We start from the raw sequence: 19363 nt of genomic DNA, 5'->3' as shown, positions 1-19363 counted from the left end.
ATGAATAAGAATTTTAAAGTAGCCATCATAAAAAGCTTTAACAAATACTTTTGAAAAATAAAAATAGAAAATCTCAACCAAAGTAATAGAAGATAAAAAAGAACCCAATAGAAATTATAGAACTGAAAATACAATAACAAAAACTCACTAAATAGGCTCAACAGAAGAAAGAATATGACAGAAGAAAGGATCAGTGAACTTGAAGGTGGAACATAGAAATTATAGATCCTGAATAGCAGAGACAAAATAGACTGAAAACACATGAACAGAGCATCAGAGAACTGTGGGACAATAACAAAAGATCTAAGATTTATATCATCAGAGCCCCAGAAGGAGACAAGAAATAAAGTGAGACTAGAAATAAAAGTGAAAGCTCCCTAAATTTGGTAAAAGACATAAGCCTACAGATTCAAGAAGGTAAGCAAACCCAAATAGCATACACCCAAAGAAATTCATACCAAGAAAAGTTATTTAAAAACTTCTGAAAATTTAAAGACAAAGACAAAAGTAATCAGAGAAAACAATCCATTATCCACAGTGGACAAACATTTCAACTGAGCAAATTTTTCATCAGAAATCATGGAATCCAGAAAAAAAAGTAGCACATTTTTTAAGTACTGAAAGAAAAGTGCTGTCAACTTTGAATCCTACATCCCATGAAAATATCTTTCAGGAATGAAGGGGAAATCAAGACATTCTCAGAGGAAGGAAAGCTAAGAGAATTTGTCATCAGGAGACCTACTCTGGGAGAATAGCTAACGGAAGCTCTCTAAACGTAGGAAATGATTAAAGAAGGAATTTTGGAACATCAGGAAGGAAGAAAGCACATGGTATGCAGGAATATGAATAAATACAGTAGGGTTTTCTTCTCTTAAATTTTCTAGATTATGTTTCATGGTTGAAGAAAAAAACTATAATACTGTCTAATGTAGTTCTAAATATATGTAGAAGAAATATTTAAGACAATTATAAATGGAGGTAGGTTAAAAAGTCATAAAGGGAAGTAATATTTCTATACTTCACTTGAACTGGTGAAGTGACAACACCAGCAACTGTTTATAATATAATATAATATAATATAATATAATATAATATAATATAACATAATTCCCTACAGCAAAGTTATACAAAGAGACATACTCAAAGACACTACAGATACATCAGAATAGAATTCTAAAAAGTGTTCAAGTAACCCACATGAAGACAGGAAAAGGAAAACAGAAAACAAAAAATAAAGTGGCAAACTTAAGCACTAACATATCAATAATTACAGTAAATGCAAATGGTCTATATATTAAAACTGAAAGATACAGATTAGCAGAGTGGACTAAAAAACATAACCCAACTACATCTTGTCCACAAGAGACTCACATCAAATATAACAATATACGTAGGCTGAAAGGAAGATGATAAAAGATATGTCATGCAAACATTAATTTTATTTTATTTATTTTTTTTTTAATTTTTTTTCAACGTTTATTTATTTTTGGGACAGAGAGAGACAGAGCATGAACGGGGGAGGGGCAGAGAGAGAGGGAGACACAGAATCGGAAGCAGGCTCCAGGCTCTGAGCCGTCAGCCCAGAGCCCGACGCGGGGCTCGAACTCACGGACCGCGAGATCGTGACCTGGCTGAAGTCGGACGCTTAACCGACTGCGCCACCCAGGCGCCCCAAACATTAATTTTAGAAAGCAACAGAGACTATATTGATATCAGATAAAGGAGACTTTAGAATTAAGAAAATTACAAAGAAAAAAGACATTACCTATGATGAAAGGATACATCCACCAGGAAGTCAGCAATCCTAAATGTGTATATAAAAAATAATAGAGCTGCAAAATACAAGAAGCAAAAGCTACCAGAGCTGAAAGCAGATATAGGTGGATCCACAATTATAACTGGGGACTTACAAATTCCACTTGCAATAATTGATAGACCTACTACACAGAAGAACTCAACAACACAATCAACTCATAGGATCTCACTTACATACATAAAACACTCCACCCAACAAGAACAGAGTACACATTTTTCTCAAGCATTCATGGAACACCCATTAAGATGAAGTGTATCCTAGAATATAAACAAACCTCAATACATTAAAAATATCTGAGGGGAACCTGGGTGGCTCAGTCAGTTAAGTGTCTGACTCTTGATTTCGGCTCAGGTCATGATCTCACAGTCGTGAAATTGAGCCCCGTGTTGGGCTCTGTGCTGGATGTGGAGCCTGCTTAAGATTCTATCTCTCCCTCTCCTTTTGCCCATCCTCTGCTTGTGCTCTCTGTCTCTCTTTCAAAACTTAATGAATGATTTTGGTTTGAATGCTCCTGGTTTGCAAACTGTCTTTCTGGTGTGTGCACAATAAACTTCTACTAATTGCTACTTCAAAACAAAAACAAAAACAAAACAAAGCAGAATTAATGAATTAATGAATAAATAAATATAAATATTTGGAGTCATATTGAGTGTGTTCTCTGACTATAATGGAATCAAAATTAAAATCAATTTTAAAAAGACAACAGGAACATCTCCAAGCATGTAGAAATTAAACAACACACTTCTAAATAATCATGGGTCAAAGAGGACGCCTCAAAGAAAAAATTTAAATACACTGAACTTGGTAAAAATTAAAATACAACATACCAAATTTGTGGGATCTAAAACAGTAGTTAGAGGGAAATTTATGGCACTAAATGCTTATATCAGTAAAGGGGAAAGGCCTTAGATCCATAATTTGGAAGTTCCTTCCCCAAGAAAGTAGAAAAGAAAAATAGACTCAAAGCAAGAAGATTTAAGGAAAGAATAAAGATAAGAGCAGAAATCAATGAAATTGAAAATGAAAAAGCAACTGAGCGAAAACAATGAAAAAAAAGCTGGCTCAAAAAAAATCAACAAAATTAATAAACCTCTAGCAAGACAAACAAAGGTGAAAAAGAGAGAAGACACAGATCATCAATATAAGGAATAAAACAGAGATATCAGCACAGATCCTGAAACCATTAAAGATAGAATAAGCAAATATTATGAACAACTTACTACTCAAATTCAACAGCTTAGAAGAAATGGACCAATACTTCAAAACCACAAATTACCAAAACTCAATCAAGAAATGGATTGTCTGAATAGTTCTATGATTTAAAAAATTGAATTCAAAATTTGAAAAGCTTCCAAAAAAGAAATCGCCAGGCCAAGGTGATTTCATTGGAGAATTCTACCAAACATTTAAAGAAAAATTAACACCAATTTTACACAGTTTTTTACAGAAAATAGAAAAGGAGGGAACACTCCCCCAATTCATTTATGAGGTCAGTATACAGACCAATGGCACAAAATAAAGAACCCAGAAACAGACCCACAAAATACACCCAACTGATTTTGACAAAGGTGCAAAAGTAATTCAATACAGGAAGGATAGCCCTTTCAACAAATGGTACTGAAAGAATTGAGACCCACAGGCAAACAAACTAACAAACACCCAAAATCAAATCAAAATGAAACAAAACAAAAACACCTCCAAACAAAACAAAACAAACAAACAACTTCAGCCTAAACCTCACACTGTACAAAAGAATGAATTAACTCAAAATGGGTTAGAGAAAATCTAAGGTGAGACAAAGAGTTCTTGGACTTGATGCTGAAAGGACAAGGCATAAAAGGAAAAATTGAAAAATTTTATAAATTCAACCTCATTAAAGTTAAAACTTTTTGCTCTGTAAAAGCCCATGAAAACACAAGTTGCAGAGTAGTGGAAAGTATTTGCAAACCACATAGTTAACAAAGGACTAGTATCTAGAATACATAAAGCACTTTCAAAACTCAAAAGTAAAAAAAAAAAATGAACAATTCAATTAGAAAATGGACAAAAGCCATGAACAGACATTTCACTGAAGAGGATATACAGATGGCAAATAAACTCATGCAAAGATGTTCAACATCATTAGCCATTAGGGAAATGTAAGTTGAGGCCACAGTGCAGTATCACGACACCTATCAGAATGGCTAAACTTATGGGAATGCAAGCTGGTGCAGCCACTCTGGAAAACAGTATGGAGGTTCCTCAAAGAACTAAAAATAGGGGCACCTGGGTGGCTCAGTCTGTTAAGTGTTGGACTTCAGCTCAGGTCATGATCTCGCACTTCGCACTCTGTGACTTTGAGCCCCACATCAGGCTCTGTGCTGACAGCTCAGAGCACGGAGCCTGCTTCGGATTCTGTGTCTCCCTCTCTCTCTCCCCTCCCCCACTCGTGCTATGTCTCTCTCTCAAAAATCAATAAATGTTAAAAAACTTTTTTTAAAAACCTAAAAATAGAACTACCCTAAGACCCAGAAATTGCACCACTAGGTATTTATCCAAGGGATACAGGTGTGCTGTTTTGAAGGGACACATGCACCCCAATGTTTATAGCAGCACTATCAACAATAGCCAAAGTATGGAAAGAGCCCAAATGTCCATCAATGGATGAATGGATAAAGAAGATGTGGTATACATAAATACACACACACACACACACACACACACACACACACACACTGGAGTATTACTCGGCAATCAAAAAGAATGAAATCTTGCCATTAGCAACTACATGGATGGAACTGGAGGCTATTACGCTAAGTGAAATTAGTCAGTCAGAGAAAGACAAATATCATATGACTTCACTCATATGAGGACTTCCGCATGTCTGCCTCTCCCTCCAAGTGTTAAATTACCTGAACTCCTTTAGAGATAGAACCGTGGTTTACTCATGTTTTTGACTCTAGAGCTTGCCATGAGGTAGGGGCACAACTGATGTCTGGTGCACGGACAAAAGAAATTAGAGATCACTTTAAATCCTGTGAACAATTCTCTCCTCACTAAGGGGGCTGGACCTGGGAATATTTGAGAGCAGCACCTTACCAGCACCCCACAAGGCTGGGCTGGGTAGACCGGTGGACCTGGCTCTCTTTGATACTCCATCACAACCACTGGTGTGCTAGAGCCAGTTTGTCCTTCCTCACCGGAGCCAATTGTTAAATTTTTAGAATTTTGCAAGCCAGTTATTAAACTGTAGCTTGAAATCAGCCATGATGGGAATATTTATGCCACAAAAATTGGCAGACACTACAAAGCCCAGCACCCCCACTACACACACCAGAACTGGCTGTTAAACATTTACCAGTACACCACTGAACACAAACATTTGGTTGTAGCACTTTGGGACATGTAAATAAAGAACACCAAGGGGAAGGGGCAAAAGTGAGCCTTCTGTGGTGCTTTAGATGTTCTATACTTTGATCTGGGTGGTGGTTACACACATGTATACGTATGTAAAAATTCATTGAGCTGTGCATTGACAACTAGTGTACTTTATGCAATTTACTGCATGTATGTTTTCCTGAATGAAAATAAACTCCCAAGGTACCCAAAGAGCTGTGGATTGATCCTGGATGCACCCTGCAGGGATCCCACTTACAAAGATGCATGATGAGCCCCGGCCATATTGATCTGCGTCACAGATGATGCAGCTCTGTTCAGCGCATTATCTATTGCACAGGAGGGGGCAAACGTGGTACAAGTAGCTGCTGGCATCAGGAATCCGAATCCCTTAGCATCTTTTCTTCGTCACTGTTGCTGTCATCTCTCACCTATGTTATTCCTGGCCCTGTGGCTAGAGATGGTGCTGTTTGCTGACGGGCAGCATGACTCACTACTCAGCAGATCATTTTTCTAATTAAGTGGAGAGATGGATGGATATTTTCCCATACTTGGGCAGAAGCCTCACTCGCTTGGATCTTTTTACTGGAGTCACTCAGCTTTACATTTCCGGGGAAATTTTCTCCACTTAAAAGAAAATAGTACACAAAAGCTGCTGCTCCCCTCAGATGATGAGACTTGTAGAGAAAATGGAGAGGAAACATTTCTCAAAAATACACACTCACCAGGGAGAGGAAGCAACCTTTACTGAGTTTCTTCCATGAAGTTGTTCTAGATGGGAAGGCCCAGCTCCCTATTTTATCTCTAGAATGCTGGCTGGCATTTAACCTTTCCAACACAATCCCCCTGCTCTACCTTTCCCCTTCCCTTCAGCAACCCAGCTGAACAACTTGCTTCAGGCAGCTGCTTTATTCTGGGAAGGAATGACAGGAACTTGCAGGCAGAGCCTGTGATCCAGGAAGTGAGCATCACACGTGAGAGGGCAGAGGGTCCTACCTGCAAGAACAGGAGGTCTGGCTCTGTGACAGCCCTTCATGGGAGTCAGGAGCAGCCATGGTGGGATTTGAAGGGTGAACAAGGGATAATAAGTTTGCAGAGTGTCGACATCATAGCCTCGAGAAATCACACAGTCCATTCCCCATCTCCGTTCCAGGCTCAGAAATAACCCCTCAGATAAGCCTAGCTCAAGCCCAAAACGGCCAGAGTGCAGTGTAGACAGATATTGCTAGGCAGGTTTGTTTTTTAAGTAGGGTGGTGGTAGTTCCTGGCAGTCCCACTCAGCCCCTCTTAGCCAGCGTCACGAAACTCACACATCCACTCACCCTACTCCCATTTCTGCCCAAGCAGGGTGAGCAGGCCTTAGCATTGGTCTCATTGCCCCTTCACTGTATTCATTGGGCCCTTATGCAACCTGCCAGTTATGAGACCAAGCCTGAATCCCAATCCTACTAGGATAGGGTTATACTTCTCACCCAGCTTTTGCCAGACTTTTTTCATAGGAGCTACTTCCTATAACACACACACACACACACACACACACACACACACACATACACGCACAGAGACACGCGCCTGTCTGTGCCATGCCTAAGCCTTCCACATCCAACGGACCACCTAAGAACTGGTATTCACAACCCCACCCCTTCCTCAACAGCCTAGGTGGCTGAGATCCCAGAATGCCTCCTGCCCAAGTTATGACAACTCATTAAGTCAAGAAGAACAGTCCTCAGATGTTTTTGGCAAATCCAACCAATGCTTGGCCCACATTTGATGCTGAAGGCCCAACCAGGGGCCCAGCTCTACCCCTAATGTCTAAAGATGCGCCTGACTGCCCCTTCTGCCTGGGAGGGGTTAGGCTAAACTTTTGCATCCCTGCTGATTCCTGATCTTCAAAGTCCTCCCCAGTGGTTGAGGTCATGTTTGGGGCTCAGGCCCAAGTCTCTTTCAAGAGAAAACAATTGTCAAGTGAGACTTACCTACTCTAGTGCCAACAACATCAGCACTTATCATGCCTTCATCAGGTCACCTGAGTGCACTAGAAGCTGGTGCCTCTTCCACTCTCAAATGGGCTGGGATGTGGGTGAGGGAAGGGAGGAATAGAGACCTGGCAAAGGAGGTCAGGTGGGAAGACCAGCTGCCATATTGGGTTGTCAGTTTTTCCACATAGGCAATGGGCACCAATAGGCATTTAACAGATGTTTGTTGAATACATATACAAATAAATGCATGGATGAATCCTAAAATATATAGGGAAAACATTCTTGAGCTTACAGAAATCTCTATCACCAGCCCAGTTTGCCTTCTCTACCTCTTTCTTTGTGTTCCCATCTTTCAGGTAAGTATCATTAAGTCCTTTTCTCTGAAGTGTAAACTGAGTCCTTAAAAATTAAGAACCTTGCTTGTCATCATCCCAGAAAGGTGAAAACAAGCCCAAGAAGACCTTGCAATGGCTCCTGAGCCTCGGCAAATGCAACTTGAGCAGACTGAATCCCATTTACCTCATCTGAGAGGTTACATGCCACCAGAGTATCATGGACAGACAGATGGCTGGGGCTGGATGTATTCCCATCTGCCTTTCTCATGGGGTTCCCAGCACCTCTCTGGCTTCAGTTCCTCCAGCAGCAAACTCAACACTCCACAGTCCCAAACTCCCACCCAGCAGGGGTTGAGTAGGCAACTCACAAGTGGCGCAGGGGGACAGGCTGCATGGACCAAGCCTCTCTGAGCCTACAGACACCCGAACACAGAGCCCCTGGCGGAATCACCGAGAGGATTGTGGCCAAAGCCTATCCATCTTCTTCCTGACTCAGTTACCAAGGTTCTTGGAGGTCCTGAGGGCCCCCCTCCCATTTCCCACCAGGTCCGTATTGGACTCCCCAGACCTCAATGAAAGGGCGAAGGTTAAAACGTCCCAGCCACGTACCTAGTCATTCCAGCAACTTGCCCAGCAGTCCTCCAGATCGTGTGCTCGGGAGCTGGAGGAGGGACAAGGTGAGAGGACAAGGCTGCTGGGGAAAGCCCTGGGCTCCGTAACCTCCTGGCCAAGTTAACAGACTTTCCAAACTAAGGCCGGAGGAGGGACAAGCAAAGGAGAGAAAGGAAAGGAGGCAGGACCAAAGCTAACCCTTTCTTTTTTCTTCCTAAACTCAATCCAGATTCGCCTTCTGAGGGTTGCTTGAAACTGATCCCCGCGGCTCTGACTCGTCCTTTCTTAAAGACATAGTCTCCACTTTGGGACGGGTGGGGGGGGAGGGGAGAGAGGAAAATCTCACCTAGCCAAAATACGTCCCAGAACAAAAGATGGGGGGAAGGCAACACGATCACAGAACCCCAAATGTCCCACACCTGCACTCTTGATTCAGACTCAGAGCTAGAGGGTTCTTTGACATTCTCTCAGAGCAGCCCACTCAAGACCTCTTCTGGGTGACTCAGGAGACCCTGTTACAGACACAGGGCCATGGTGGGGAGTTGGTCAGTTTCCAGGAACTGGAAGATTAGCAGCCAAAGCTGAGTGTGGGAAAAGGAGCACAGGATGAGGAGTCCTGCCTCTACCACTGCTCCCTATGTCACTGAGAACAAGTCACCTTCCTCCTCTCTGCCCCTGTTTCCTTTCTTGACATGTGAAAACATAATAATCACAGCCCTGCTGAGCTCCCAGCTTGCTGCAGTCTCCTGTTACAGCAGAAGGCAGCACCCTTGGGGACCTGGTATCTGATCCCGGTTCTGCTCTGGCTGCCAGATATTTACATGGACTGGAGTTGGGACCTTCTGCTGTGTTGGGTGAAGGTGGAATCTGGGTGTGAGCTTATGAGTGGTTAGATGGGGAGCCATTTTGTTTGTGTCTGGGAGAAGGAGGAGGAACAGACCGTCTCCCAGGTTCCTTGCAAGGTGTTAGCAACCCATCAGAAGCTACCATTCGAGGGCACAGAAAGAGGCTGCGAGCACATCCTCATCTTGCCTTCACCCCCATATTTCCCATTTCCTTCTGTGGGAAAACCACCTAGGACATCATCCTGGTGGGGCCTGGAGCCAGGCTCTGGCCCTGGTGGCTCCACTGTAGCTCTTTCTTACTGTGGGCTCCAGCTCCTCTTCCTCCCTATAGCTGCCCACTTCCTCTCCATGTCTGGGCTTCTGTTCCTTTTCATCCTGTCTGCAGAGCGGGGCATGGTCTCCAAGCTTCTGCCTCCTTACTCATTGTCCCCAAAGAGCAGCACACAGCCCCATTTCCTTTTGAGGGCATAGCTCTTAGCTGTCTCTGCATTAGAGTCTCCTGAAGAGCTTTGGAAAAAAGCTCCTAGTCGAGCCTCATCCCTGGAGTCAGGTCCTGTTAGTCTGGGGGTGGGGGTGGGGACTGGGCACTGCCATCATGAAAGCTCTGCAGGTGATTTCAATGTGCAGTCAGAGGTGCGAACCACAGATTTGAGGGTTTCTGCTGCTTACTACATCTGGGAATCATGGCAAGGGTGACCAGATAACAGGTATGGGGAAGGACAAAGGGTCAACATCTCCCAAAGTTCTTCCAGAAGCCCCAGGCTCCCTCCATGCATCCCTCTCAGGAGAAGATAATAGCAATGGCTCACACCACAGTGTCAAGCACAGTGCCAAAGGCTTTTTGTGTTACTTCACTGAATCCTTACCACCACTATCGTCTTAGGAGGTACCATTATCATCCTCATTTTATAGTTGAGGAAATTGAGGCATCAAATTGGTCTGTGAGTGTACAAGGGGCAGACCTGGGATTTGAACTCAGGCATGCAGCTGTCAGCTATTATTTTGCATCCCTCTGGGTGCAGTAGCATCAAGCCTGGTAATGTTCTCAGATGCTCCCCTTCTCCCTGGAAGTGCCCTCAATCTATACCTCACGTCTGAGGATGCTCTGGGGCTGAAAAAGTAGTGTCACCTAGTGTGCATTCAGGTGTCCTTTGACTTTGGGGGTCATTTGTATTTGAGGGAGCTGCATTTGAGGGCTGACATTAACCTTTCAAGGAAGACAGAGAGCTGCAGTGGTTACAAAGTGGACTCTGGTCAGACACACCTGGATGCATGTCCCAGCTTGGCCACTTACTTGATGGTGACTGTAGAGATAAGGCTCCTTCCTTGCTAGTCTTGGGTTCCTCATTTGTCAAGTGGAATAATCATACCCAACTCATGGGGCTGCTGTGAAAGCATATAGGTGAAGTGCCTGGCACAGAGGGGTGCTCAGTGCACATGCTTCCCAAGTCTTCAGCCTACCCAATATCAGAAGAACCTTCTAGAGCATGCTGTGGACCCCTTTGGCGACCTGATGCTGCCTTTGTACACTTTCTTGGAAAAAAATGCTTTTTAAAAAATGTTTTTAATGTTTATTTATTTTTGAGGTGGTGGGGGAGGGCAGAGAAGAGGGAGACACAGAATCCGATGCAGGCTCCAGGATCCACGCTGTCAGCACAGGGCCTGACACGGGGCTCGAACTCACGAGCCACGAGATCATGACCTGAGCCAAAGTCAGATGCTTAGCCAACTGAGCCACCCAGGGACCCCAATGGATAAAATGCTTTTAAATGCATCCAATAAATTATGAAGGATTACAAAGGAAACTGATTACCGTATGCTGAAACACAATTTATAATCTAGTCATATGTGTATCTTGATTAACACATTCAATATAACAAGATCTAGTAGTGGGTCTAATGACTACCATAATTAAAAAAAATTTAAATGTTTATTTATTTTTGAGAGAGAGAGAGAACACAAGTGCAGGAGGGGCATAGAGAGAAGGGGACACAGAATCTGAGGTAGGCTCCTGGATGTCAGCACAGAGCCCAACGTGGGGTTCCAACAGATGAACCGTGAGATCATGACCTGAGCCAAAGTCAGAAGCTTAACCAACTGAGCCACCCAGGTGTCCCTATGACTATCATAATTTTGAGGTAGTGATGAGCATTCATGGTTTTTTGAGCTACCTGAAACAGGTGTAATGTGATATTAAAAGAGCTGTAATTCCACTGATGTCAGTCAACAGAGGCCACTAATAGCATTGCAGTTTATTGCTCTGGAGACAGATCAGCCTGCTCCTCTGCTCCTTAGGCTCATTAGCTGTGTGATCTAGTCCAATGTATTTAGCCTCTCTGTGCCTGTCTTCTTAGATGTAAAACAGGGGTTGCTAGGAGGATGTGCAGAGTTAATGAGCATATGTAAAGTGCTTAGATCCTCAACTAGGAGGGAGCAGATGCTCTTTAAGTGTTAGATCCTACTGTTTTGTTTTTTTTTTTTACAAATGGGCTTCTATAGATTAGGGTGCAGATCCAACCCCCAAGGCAAAGCGCTACCTCCAGCTAAGTTCCCCTACTATGCAAAATAACTCCCAACACCTCACGTAATACCATGCCATTTGTATTCTTTGGAGACCTGGGATCTTTAAATGTTTCCTTTAAAACTCATGCCAAGGCCAGGTCTTCTGAGGCCAAGAAGAGAGCTCCTTTTCAGGGACTGCCTGCCCTTGGGCTTTACCTCAGGAGAGTCCCCCAAGGCCTCTCCCTGTAGCCTCCCTCATGACTTCACTTGCTGTCCCCCCTCCCCCAGATGTCCAGGGCACTGCAGTCACTGGCTCTGCCATGCCCTGGGCCTCCCATTTAAGAGTCTGGGGGTTGCCTACAAACTTCTAACAAGCTAAAGGGCAATTTGGAAAACTGTAGCCTCTCTAACTTATTGTAGTTGTCATGGGTCAGGGAGGGGGTTGATCCCCCCTTTCACTGTGCAGATGTGGCAACTTAGTCAGGCCCTCTCTCCTTCCACTCTTCACCCACCTCCCCGACTTGAGTCCACTCTGCTGCTTGAGCCTTCCTAATCCATGCTTCTGTTCCCGTTGCATGCCAAGAATGTCAACAGCCTGGAGGAAGCTTACTGTTCATGAATCCAAGCTCCTTGAACACCACCCCACTCCACATCCTGCCAAGTCAGAGAGGAAGAAGCGGGGCTGTGGTAGGGGAATGGAGCTAGCCAAGGTCTGATAGCCAGCAAGAGGGAGAACTGGCACTGAGACCCAGGTCAAGGGGTCATAGAATCTGAGTTCTAGAAAGAAGTTTAGTTTAGTGCCATTCCCATTACATCACCCACCTCTCAGAACCACACCCCCCTCCAAATCCTATTGTTTCAGGTAACAACTGGAAATGTTGTTTTTGTCAGAACCAGAATCACTACTTCCCCTTCTAGGCAGTCATTTTGGAAAAAGCAGACAATACTCCATCTCCTTCTCCCACTTCTCCCCCAGGCTTCTAAAGGTAGCCTTCCAGCATCTGTTGGCCCAACTTTCTTCCTTATCTGTTCTAGGCATGGACAGTCCCTGCCTGTTCATCAACCATGTTCCCAAATATTTCTACCATTCTGGGCCTCAAATCAGTTTGCCAATCTCATGTTATTAGACCTCCCTGTTACCTTGAATCTCCTAGGATATACTAGACTGTGTCTGCCTGCCCTCTGTTGCCCTAACACCTGGTATCAGGCCTGGCATAGAATGGACATTCAGTCTTTAAGAAATGAGTGAATGAATGAAAGAAGATGCTTGTGTTGCAAGGGATAAAGAGAGGAATAAGACACAGATATCCCTACCCTACAAGAGCTTAGAATGTACTTATGAAGACGATATATAAAATAATAGAAATATGTGAAGAGAGAACGAGGCCGCCATATTTGACTTTCCCTGTAGACCAACCAGAGTTCTGGGGCACTGTAAATAGGTTGGAATACAAAAGCTGTTGGGTGCAAGGGCACGACAGTTCAGGTCAAGTCATAGAGCAGCGTCTAGGATGAAAGTGGGCATGAAGCTAAACATCAGGCTGTAATAGAGCTGGGGACATTGGGAAAAGCAGATATGGTTTCCAAGAACCAGAGACACCAAGGTAGCAAAAGCAGGTTTGGAGTGGAAAAGAAAGATTCTGGAAATATGTCTTTGAGGTCTAGTGTGTAGCTGTAGAGTTTTGTTAGTAAACTAGAGGGGAAAGGGACCAGAGGCAGGAAGGTAGAGGATAGATGAGAATTATCTGAATGAGAATAGAAGCAGTGAGAAAGGAAAGACAGAGCCAGGGCAAAAATGGCTCCAAAAATGGAACCAATTCCATCTGGTGAGTCAGAAGCTGATGATATTGCCACTGAAATGGGCAAGTATTGGAAGGATGCGAGTGTAGCTTTAGGTCTTCTTACTCCTCAACTTCATGTATTCACTCATCAAACATTTATTCGACACCCACAACATAACTCTCAACTGTGTGTGTGTGTGTACACATTCTAACCTCTAGGGAGAGAGCCTCTAGGGCTCTCCTGCCACTTCGCCTTCAGGAAGCATAAGGGAGGGCAAAAGAGGCTCCTATATGTTTGCTACTCAGAGTGTGCTCTGTAAACAAGCTGTATCTCTATTACTTGGGAGCGTGTTAGAAAATGAAGAATTTCAGATTCCACCTAAGACCTTCTTAAATAGAGTTTGCACCTTGCTTCTTAAACTTTAACATGCAAACCATCATCTAGGGGCGCCTGGTTGGCTCAGTTGGTTGAATATCTGACTCTAGATTTTGGCTCAGGTCATGGTCTCATGGTTCATGGGTCCAAGCCTCAAATAAAGCTCCATGCTGGTGGTGTGGAGACTGCTTGAGATTTTCTCTTTCTCTCTCTCTCTCTCTCTCTCTAAGTAAATAAATAAAAACTTAAAAAAAAACCCATCATCTAGAGATCTTGTTTTCTATGTTGCTGGCCGATGGATCACACACTGAATAGCAAGGAACCAGGCCACAAAAAGGGACCAGTGTTCTGGGGATAGAGCTTTTCATTAGAGGGGCAAGGGGAAACTGAGCAAGCTAGGGTTATGGGTTTATTTGGGGGGGCCCTTCAGGCAGGTGGGGAAGAACGTTTCTAAGCAGCCTCTCGCCAGGTCCCTCAGAAAGCTGCTCAGTGCTGTCTCTGGTCTGGAGCAAGGCCTGGTGCTTCCCACATAATGTAGCCCAACTCTAGACAGGGTGAGCAAGCCACATAGGGCTTTGGGTCCAGAGCCACGCTTCCAAATGAAAAGTCCTCTGAGTCCTTTGAGGTCTTAGCATGATGATCTACAGCTGGCTAAAGAATTGGAGTTTTGGGGTCCCAGACAACATGTCTTCCAATCAGAGACACAACTAATGGAGGATAAGAGAGGACTGCCCCCAGTTCATGCTTTGTTGGGAACCTAAGACTCACAGGGCAGCCATCTGGGACAGTGTGTTTTATGAGGTCACATGTAAGTAGATTTTAATGAAGGCATAACAAATCTACAAGGAAAATATATCAGGTAGTGAAAGTACAGGTGATTTTTATTTTCTTCTGTGATACTTTTCTGGTTTGACCACAAGTAACCTGTGTTAGTTAAAAAACCTGTAATTAACAAAGGCTTTATTGCAAAAATAAAATTAATACAAAGAAAAATCATGGCAATATACAAATAAGTGCTGACTTTCATGGTGCAATTGATTGTATGGGGATGCAAGAGGGACTTCCAAAGTGAAAGGCAGAGTGACAGGGTGGAAAAGAGGTGTCTAAGATTGCCGAGCCTTTATTCTGAAGTTGGGATGAGCCAAACTCAAAACCCAGATCTCCCAGAATGCAAAGCTGCTCAGCACTGGTCAGGCCCTAACCTGGGTAACTGTATTCACTTCTAGGATCAGAGAGTTTAGTACTAGAAGAATCTGAGTGACTACAGGGCCAACCCTATCCTTTTTTTTCTTACCGGATGGAATCGAGATGCAGGTGGGTGAGGACACTGAGGGCTCTGTACTTTGTTTTTTTTTGTGTGTGTGTGTGCTGTTTTTAGCCTCGGGCCTTTTTTATTCTCTCATTTATGGTACAGCAGCAGCTAAGTGGTATAGAGTCTACTAGGAGTGTGGCAGAAAACACCCCAAGCCAACTCAAAATCCATAAGATGAAACAAACTTTCCCACCCTGGGGATCATACTCATTGACTGAGTGTCTACCAAACAGCAGGCCTTAGAAAGGTCACTGTTACCCTGGTTTCATAGACAAGAAAACAGACTTGGAGAAGTTAAGTGATTTGTTTAAGGCCATACAGCTATTAGATAGTGAGGCTGAATTCACTTTGAACCCAGGTCTGTCTGGATATGAACTTCAGCTCTCTACACTGCATCCTCTTCTTTGAAGTGTGTTAGGGGAAAGAGTGTGGGCTGATGAGGAAGAGGCTAGCTCAACGTGGGATGAAAACAAGGGTTTTGGCACAGGCAGTATTTTATTATTTGTGCTCCAACACACCAGCACTTCGGAAAACAAAGTAAGATGGGGTAAAGGCAGGACTTCTGGACTTGCTGAGTCCAGATCATAGTGTGGCCACATGTTTGCCAAGTGCCTTCAGTTCCCTGCCATCAGTCCCTGGTTTCCTTCCGGAGGGGCTTAAAACAACTGATCCCTAACATCCCTACGAACATTCTGGAACTTGGTAAAGAGTTACAAGTCTCTTCCTCAATAGGGTATGCTTTTCCCAGTTGGAAGAAACCTATCCTTTACTGGGAGCCAAATGAAAGCCACCTAAGTCTTCCCTTTCACAAAGACAGGGTCTTGCTATTAAGGGTCTCCCAGAAGAAAGGTTTCAGAACCCCTGTAAACAGAAGGCTCTTCTTCTAACTTCTTCTATTCCTTCCTGCTGTTTAAGCCTTCAGTACACTGACCTTTCATTAATGTACCTTTGTGTCCTATGAAAATATGGCCTCTCCTTCTCATGGTATAAAATGCTGATGTCAGTATTCTCGCACCAGGGTCTGCCCTTCACTGTCAAGTTGTCCTCAGGTGTACTCTCTAGATCCATCCACACTTTTCAACAGGTTAGAGCTAGTAGAGACCAATGAAGATCTTACATCTATATTCTAAAAACCATAATCCACTTTCATGTGCTGCCCATTGAAGAAGAACACAGTAGATGGAATATAACTGATGTCAAAATAGTGCGTGTAAACGGGAGTTCGGTCCACATCTACCAGATACATAGCAGCCATTTTACTCAGGTCAGAAGACGTCCTAGAAAGAATATCATCTAGCTGCAGACAGACAGGATCCTCATCTCTCCCAAATCGGAGAACCAATACCTTCTCTGCAGTACTTTTTATTGCTTGGTCTACTTCTTTTTTTGCTAGTTAGCTTGGGCAACAGGAAGCTCATCTTGCCATAATCCAAATATTTATACTTACTGTCAGTCTTTCTTTGTACAAGTCACCTCCTTCTCTTCCACTTGACTGTTCACAACTCCGACCACTTCTCCAAAATGTCGGCACACAGGCGGTTCCCGTCTTCTACACCAAAAGCAGCAACCCTAACTCAAAGTAACCCAGGGGCTGCTGCCTCCCAACTCTGGCGGACCACTTAAAAAACCGGAAACGGAAAAAGCAAGGGCTCTGTACTTTGGCACAGGCTCATCTCTCTGTCTCTATCATCCTCCCCTCTGGCCCTGTGTGCCCGCCCACTGTGTGTCTGGCACTGTTGTAGGCACCTGAGACACATCAGTGACAAAAAGTCCCCGCCCTAGTGTGCTGTGATTAAGTCATATCATTTATTTCTTCAGCAAAAATTCATGGAACACTTATGTGTGGGGCCCCGTGTGAGGCGTAGCTGTTTTAAGTTTGGGGTAACTGTCTGTTCATAGCTGTGGTCTCATCCATCCCCCCCTCCTGTCAATGCTTTGTGGACAGTGAATAAATCAATGAATAATGACATGGCCAAGGTCACACAGCAACCTTGAGATGGTGCTGGCACTGAAACCCTGGTACCCTGATAGCTAGAGCACTTGCTCCTGCCCTTCATTACAGTCGGCCCAGATCTTTGTAAGTTCTCTCACCTTGGGTGGGAAAGGTCAGAGAGGAGAAGGTCAAGGGCTGGCTCAGACTCACCTCAGCAGAACTATTTGGAAAGAGGAGACCCACCCCATCAGGGACCCTCTCCAGGAAGACTGGGTAAGTCGCCTGCTTCCAACAATTCTGCTCAAAAGCTTGGGGGAAGCAAGAAGAGTCACTCTCCAGTAGGACCCTGTCGGCTCCATCACTCTGCAGAGGAACTGATCATGTTTTTAAATACTTTTTTTTAACGTTTATTTATTTAGAGAGAGAGAGAGTGGGGGAGAGGCAGACAGAGAGGGGGGATAGAGGGAGAGAGAGAATCCCAAGCAAGCTCTGTGCTATTATCGCAAAGCCAGATGCAGGGCTCGGACTCGTGAACCATGAGATCATGACCTGAGCTGAAGTCGGACACTTAACCGACAGAGCCACCCCGGTACCCCAGAGGAATGATCATTTTTAGGTACATTTCATTTCTGTGTTAAAACAAAGCCACCACCGGGGCTGCAGGCTCAGAGACATTCCCCATCCACCCCCACGCCTGGGCCCCAGATTCTTTTCCTCTGAGCCAGAAGCAGCACCTGCCCATCGCAGCTGGAGCGGCTGCACTGCAGCTCCCTCTGCTGGGCGCTGGGCGGCCTTGGCTGTTCCATGGGGCGGAGGAGGAACGCGGGCGGGAGCGGGCCACTTCCAAGGAGCTTCTTGTTCCGGAGGTACTGAGGGACCATTACTCATTGTGCCGGCTGCGCCCGCTCCAGTCGCCCCCGCAGCCTCGCCGCCTCTGCACCCGCTTGGTGACGCACCAAGATGCCCGGAGCTGCTCTGCGCACGAAAAGGAGCCCCGGGGAAGCCCCCCTATGGCAGCTGTGTGCCAGCACCTGCTCCGCCAGCCCGTGCTTAGCCCTGCTCCAACCCACCGCGTTGTGGAAGCTTCCGGAGCTGGAAGACCCACTCACCACCACAGTGATTGAATCTTTACCAGTAACCTCAAATAGGGGTTGTTTTGTTACATGGCCTTCACGGAATGGGAAACTGAGGATGAGAGAAAGGTGAAGTGACGGCCAGGGTCAAGAAGCTAAGAAGCGGGGGAAGCACTAGATTAACCAGTTATCCCTGACTCCAAAGTTCAAGGTGCGGTTTCCACAGCATCAACCTGCAGTGTCCTCCTAAGCAGCCCGCCTCCCCACAACACACACATACACAGAAAGGGAAGGTTGGACCACATCATAGAGGACCTTCAAAGTCAACCACTATAATAAACATCGACTATTTGGGAAATTAAAGAAAAGCTATAAATAGTATTTGAGAAGAAAGTCAGGTGGGTGTTCAGCTTGACTCTGTAATCATGTTTTATTATGGAGTAGAGGATATGATCAGAGCTTTGAGTTAGGAAGATGCACCCAAAGGAAAAACAGATCAGAGAAATGGACCTACGGTAGTTCAGTAGCACTCAGTAGGGTCTAAGTAAGAATCATGAGAATGGGGGAAAAAAGAAACAGATCCAAGAGTGGGAAAAGAGTTAATGATAGATTGGATTTTAAAAGTGAGGTAAGTACAATCCATATAGCACTTTGTACCTCCTAGGGTATTTACTGCAATTGATTTTGCCTTCTTTACTAGAGTGATGTTTTGTTGGTCTTGTTAGATGCTATAAGATGCTACTCTAAGATCCATAGAGTAGTGCTGGTGGCTCAAGCCCCACTCCTGCCTTGGAGACCATGACCCTGTGGGGGGAAGGGGAGAGTACACATGTCTGGGGGCAGTGTCCATCCTGTCAGCCAGATAGAACATGGGAGGGCAGAGCTCCTTGTCCAGACAGCATCTGCACATGCCAAAGAACCCCTAAACCAGCCCCTATGTCCTCCTTGGGAAAAGTTTGGAGGGTTTTAGTTAAACTGCAAGGCTGCCTTATGCTACCAAATATCCTCCTTCAGTTCGCCACAGCCACTGAGTGGGCAGCTCTATCCCAAGGCCAAGGATCAAGACCTTGAAACTGGCTGTGAGTGCCTGCTGCCAGCTAGTGACACTGAATGAACATACCCCTGGGCAGGCAGCATGGCGCTATTGTGGTAGAATGGGCCATTTTTATTCGAGGGTAAATTATCCAGGCACCAGCACCCCCACCAAGACAGAAATTCCATAGAACTGGGGAATGTTATGTCAGCAGTGGACCCACAGGTAGCCAGATCCACCTCCATACCCACACTGTTAGTCTATCCAGAACATCAGGCCCAATAAGCCCAGCTACTAACCCAGCTCATCTTCCCCTATATACCCTATATGGATGGACACATCAATGAGAGCACCCTGCTGGGAATGGGTGGTTCCATAGTTCTCCAGGACC

General features: G+C 44.7%; 1 protein-coding gene across 10 annotated transcripts in view; it reads right to left on the bottom strand.

Moving 5' to 3' along the window:
- Positions 1–19363, bottom strand: part of NHSL2 (NHS like 2) — a 270707-nt gene that overhangs the window by 120039 nt on the left and 131305 nt on the right. The window contains exon 1 of one of the 10 annotated variants that reach the window (XM_053202475.1): positions 1766–13440. The exons of the other annotated variants lie outside the window; for them this stretch is intronic. Within the exon in view, the coding sequence (XP_053058450.1) occupies positions 1766–1784 (19 nt within the window). The 5' untranslated portion in view covers positions 1785–13440. Of the gene's footprint in view, positions 1–1765; positions 13441–19363 lie in introns of those variants that run through there. 10 annotated transcript variants of the gene reach the window in all.

This window comes from Acinonyx jubatus, chromosome X, assembly GCF_027475565.1.
Source record: "Acinonyx jubatus isolate Ajub_Pintada_27869175 chromosome X, VMU_Ajub_asm_v1.0, whole genome shotgun sequence".
NCBI lineage: Eukaryota > Metazoa > Chordata > Mammalia > Carnivora > Felidae > Acinonyx > Acinonyx jubatus.
Note: the sequence above shows the minus strand (reverse complement) of the source record. Positions and strands in the feature narration are given on the sequence as shown.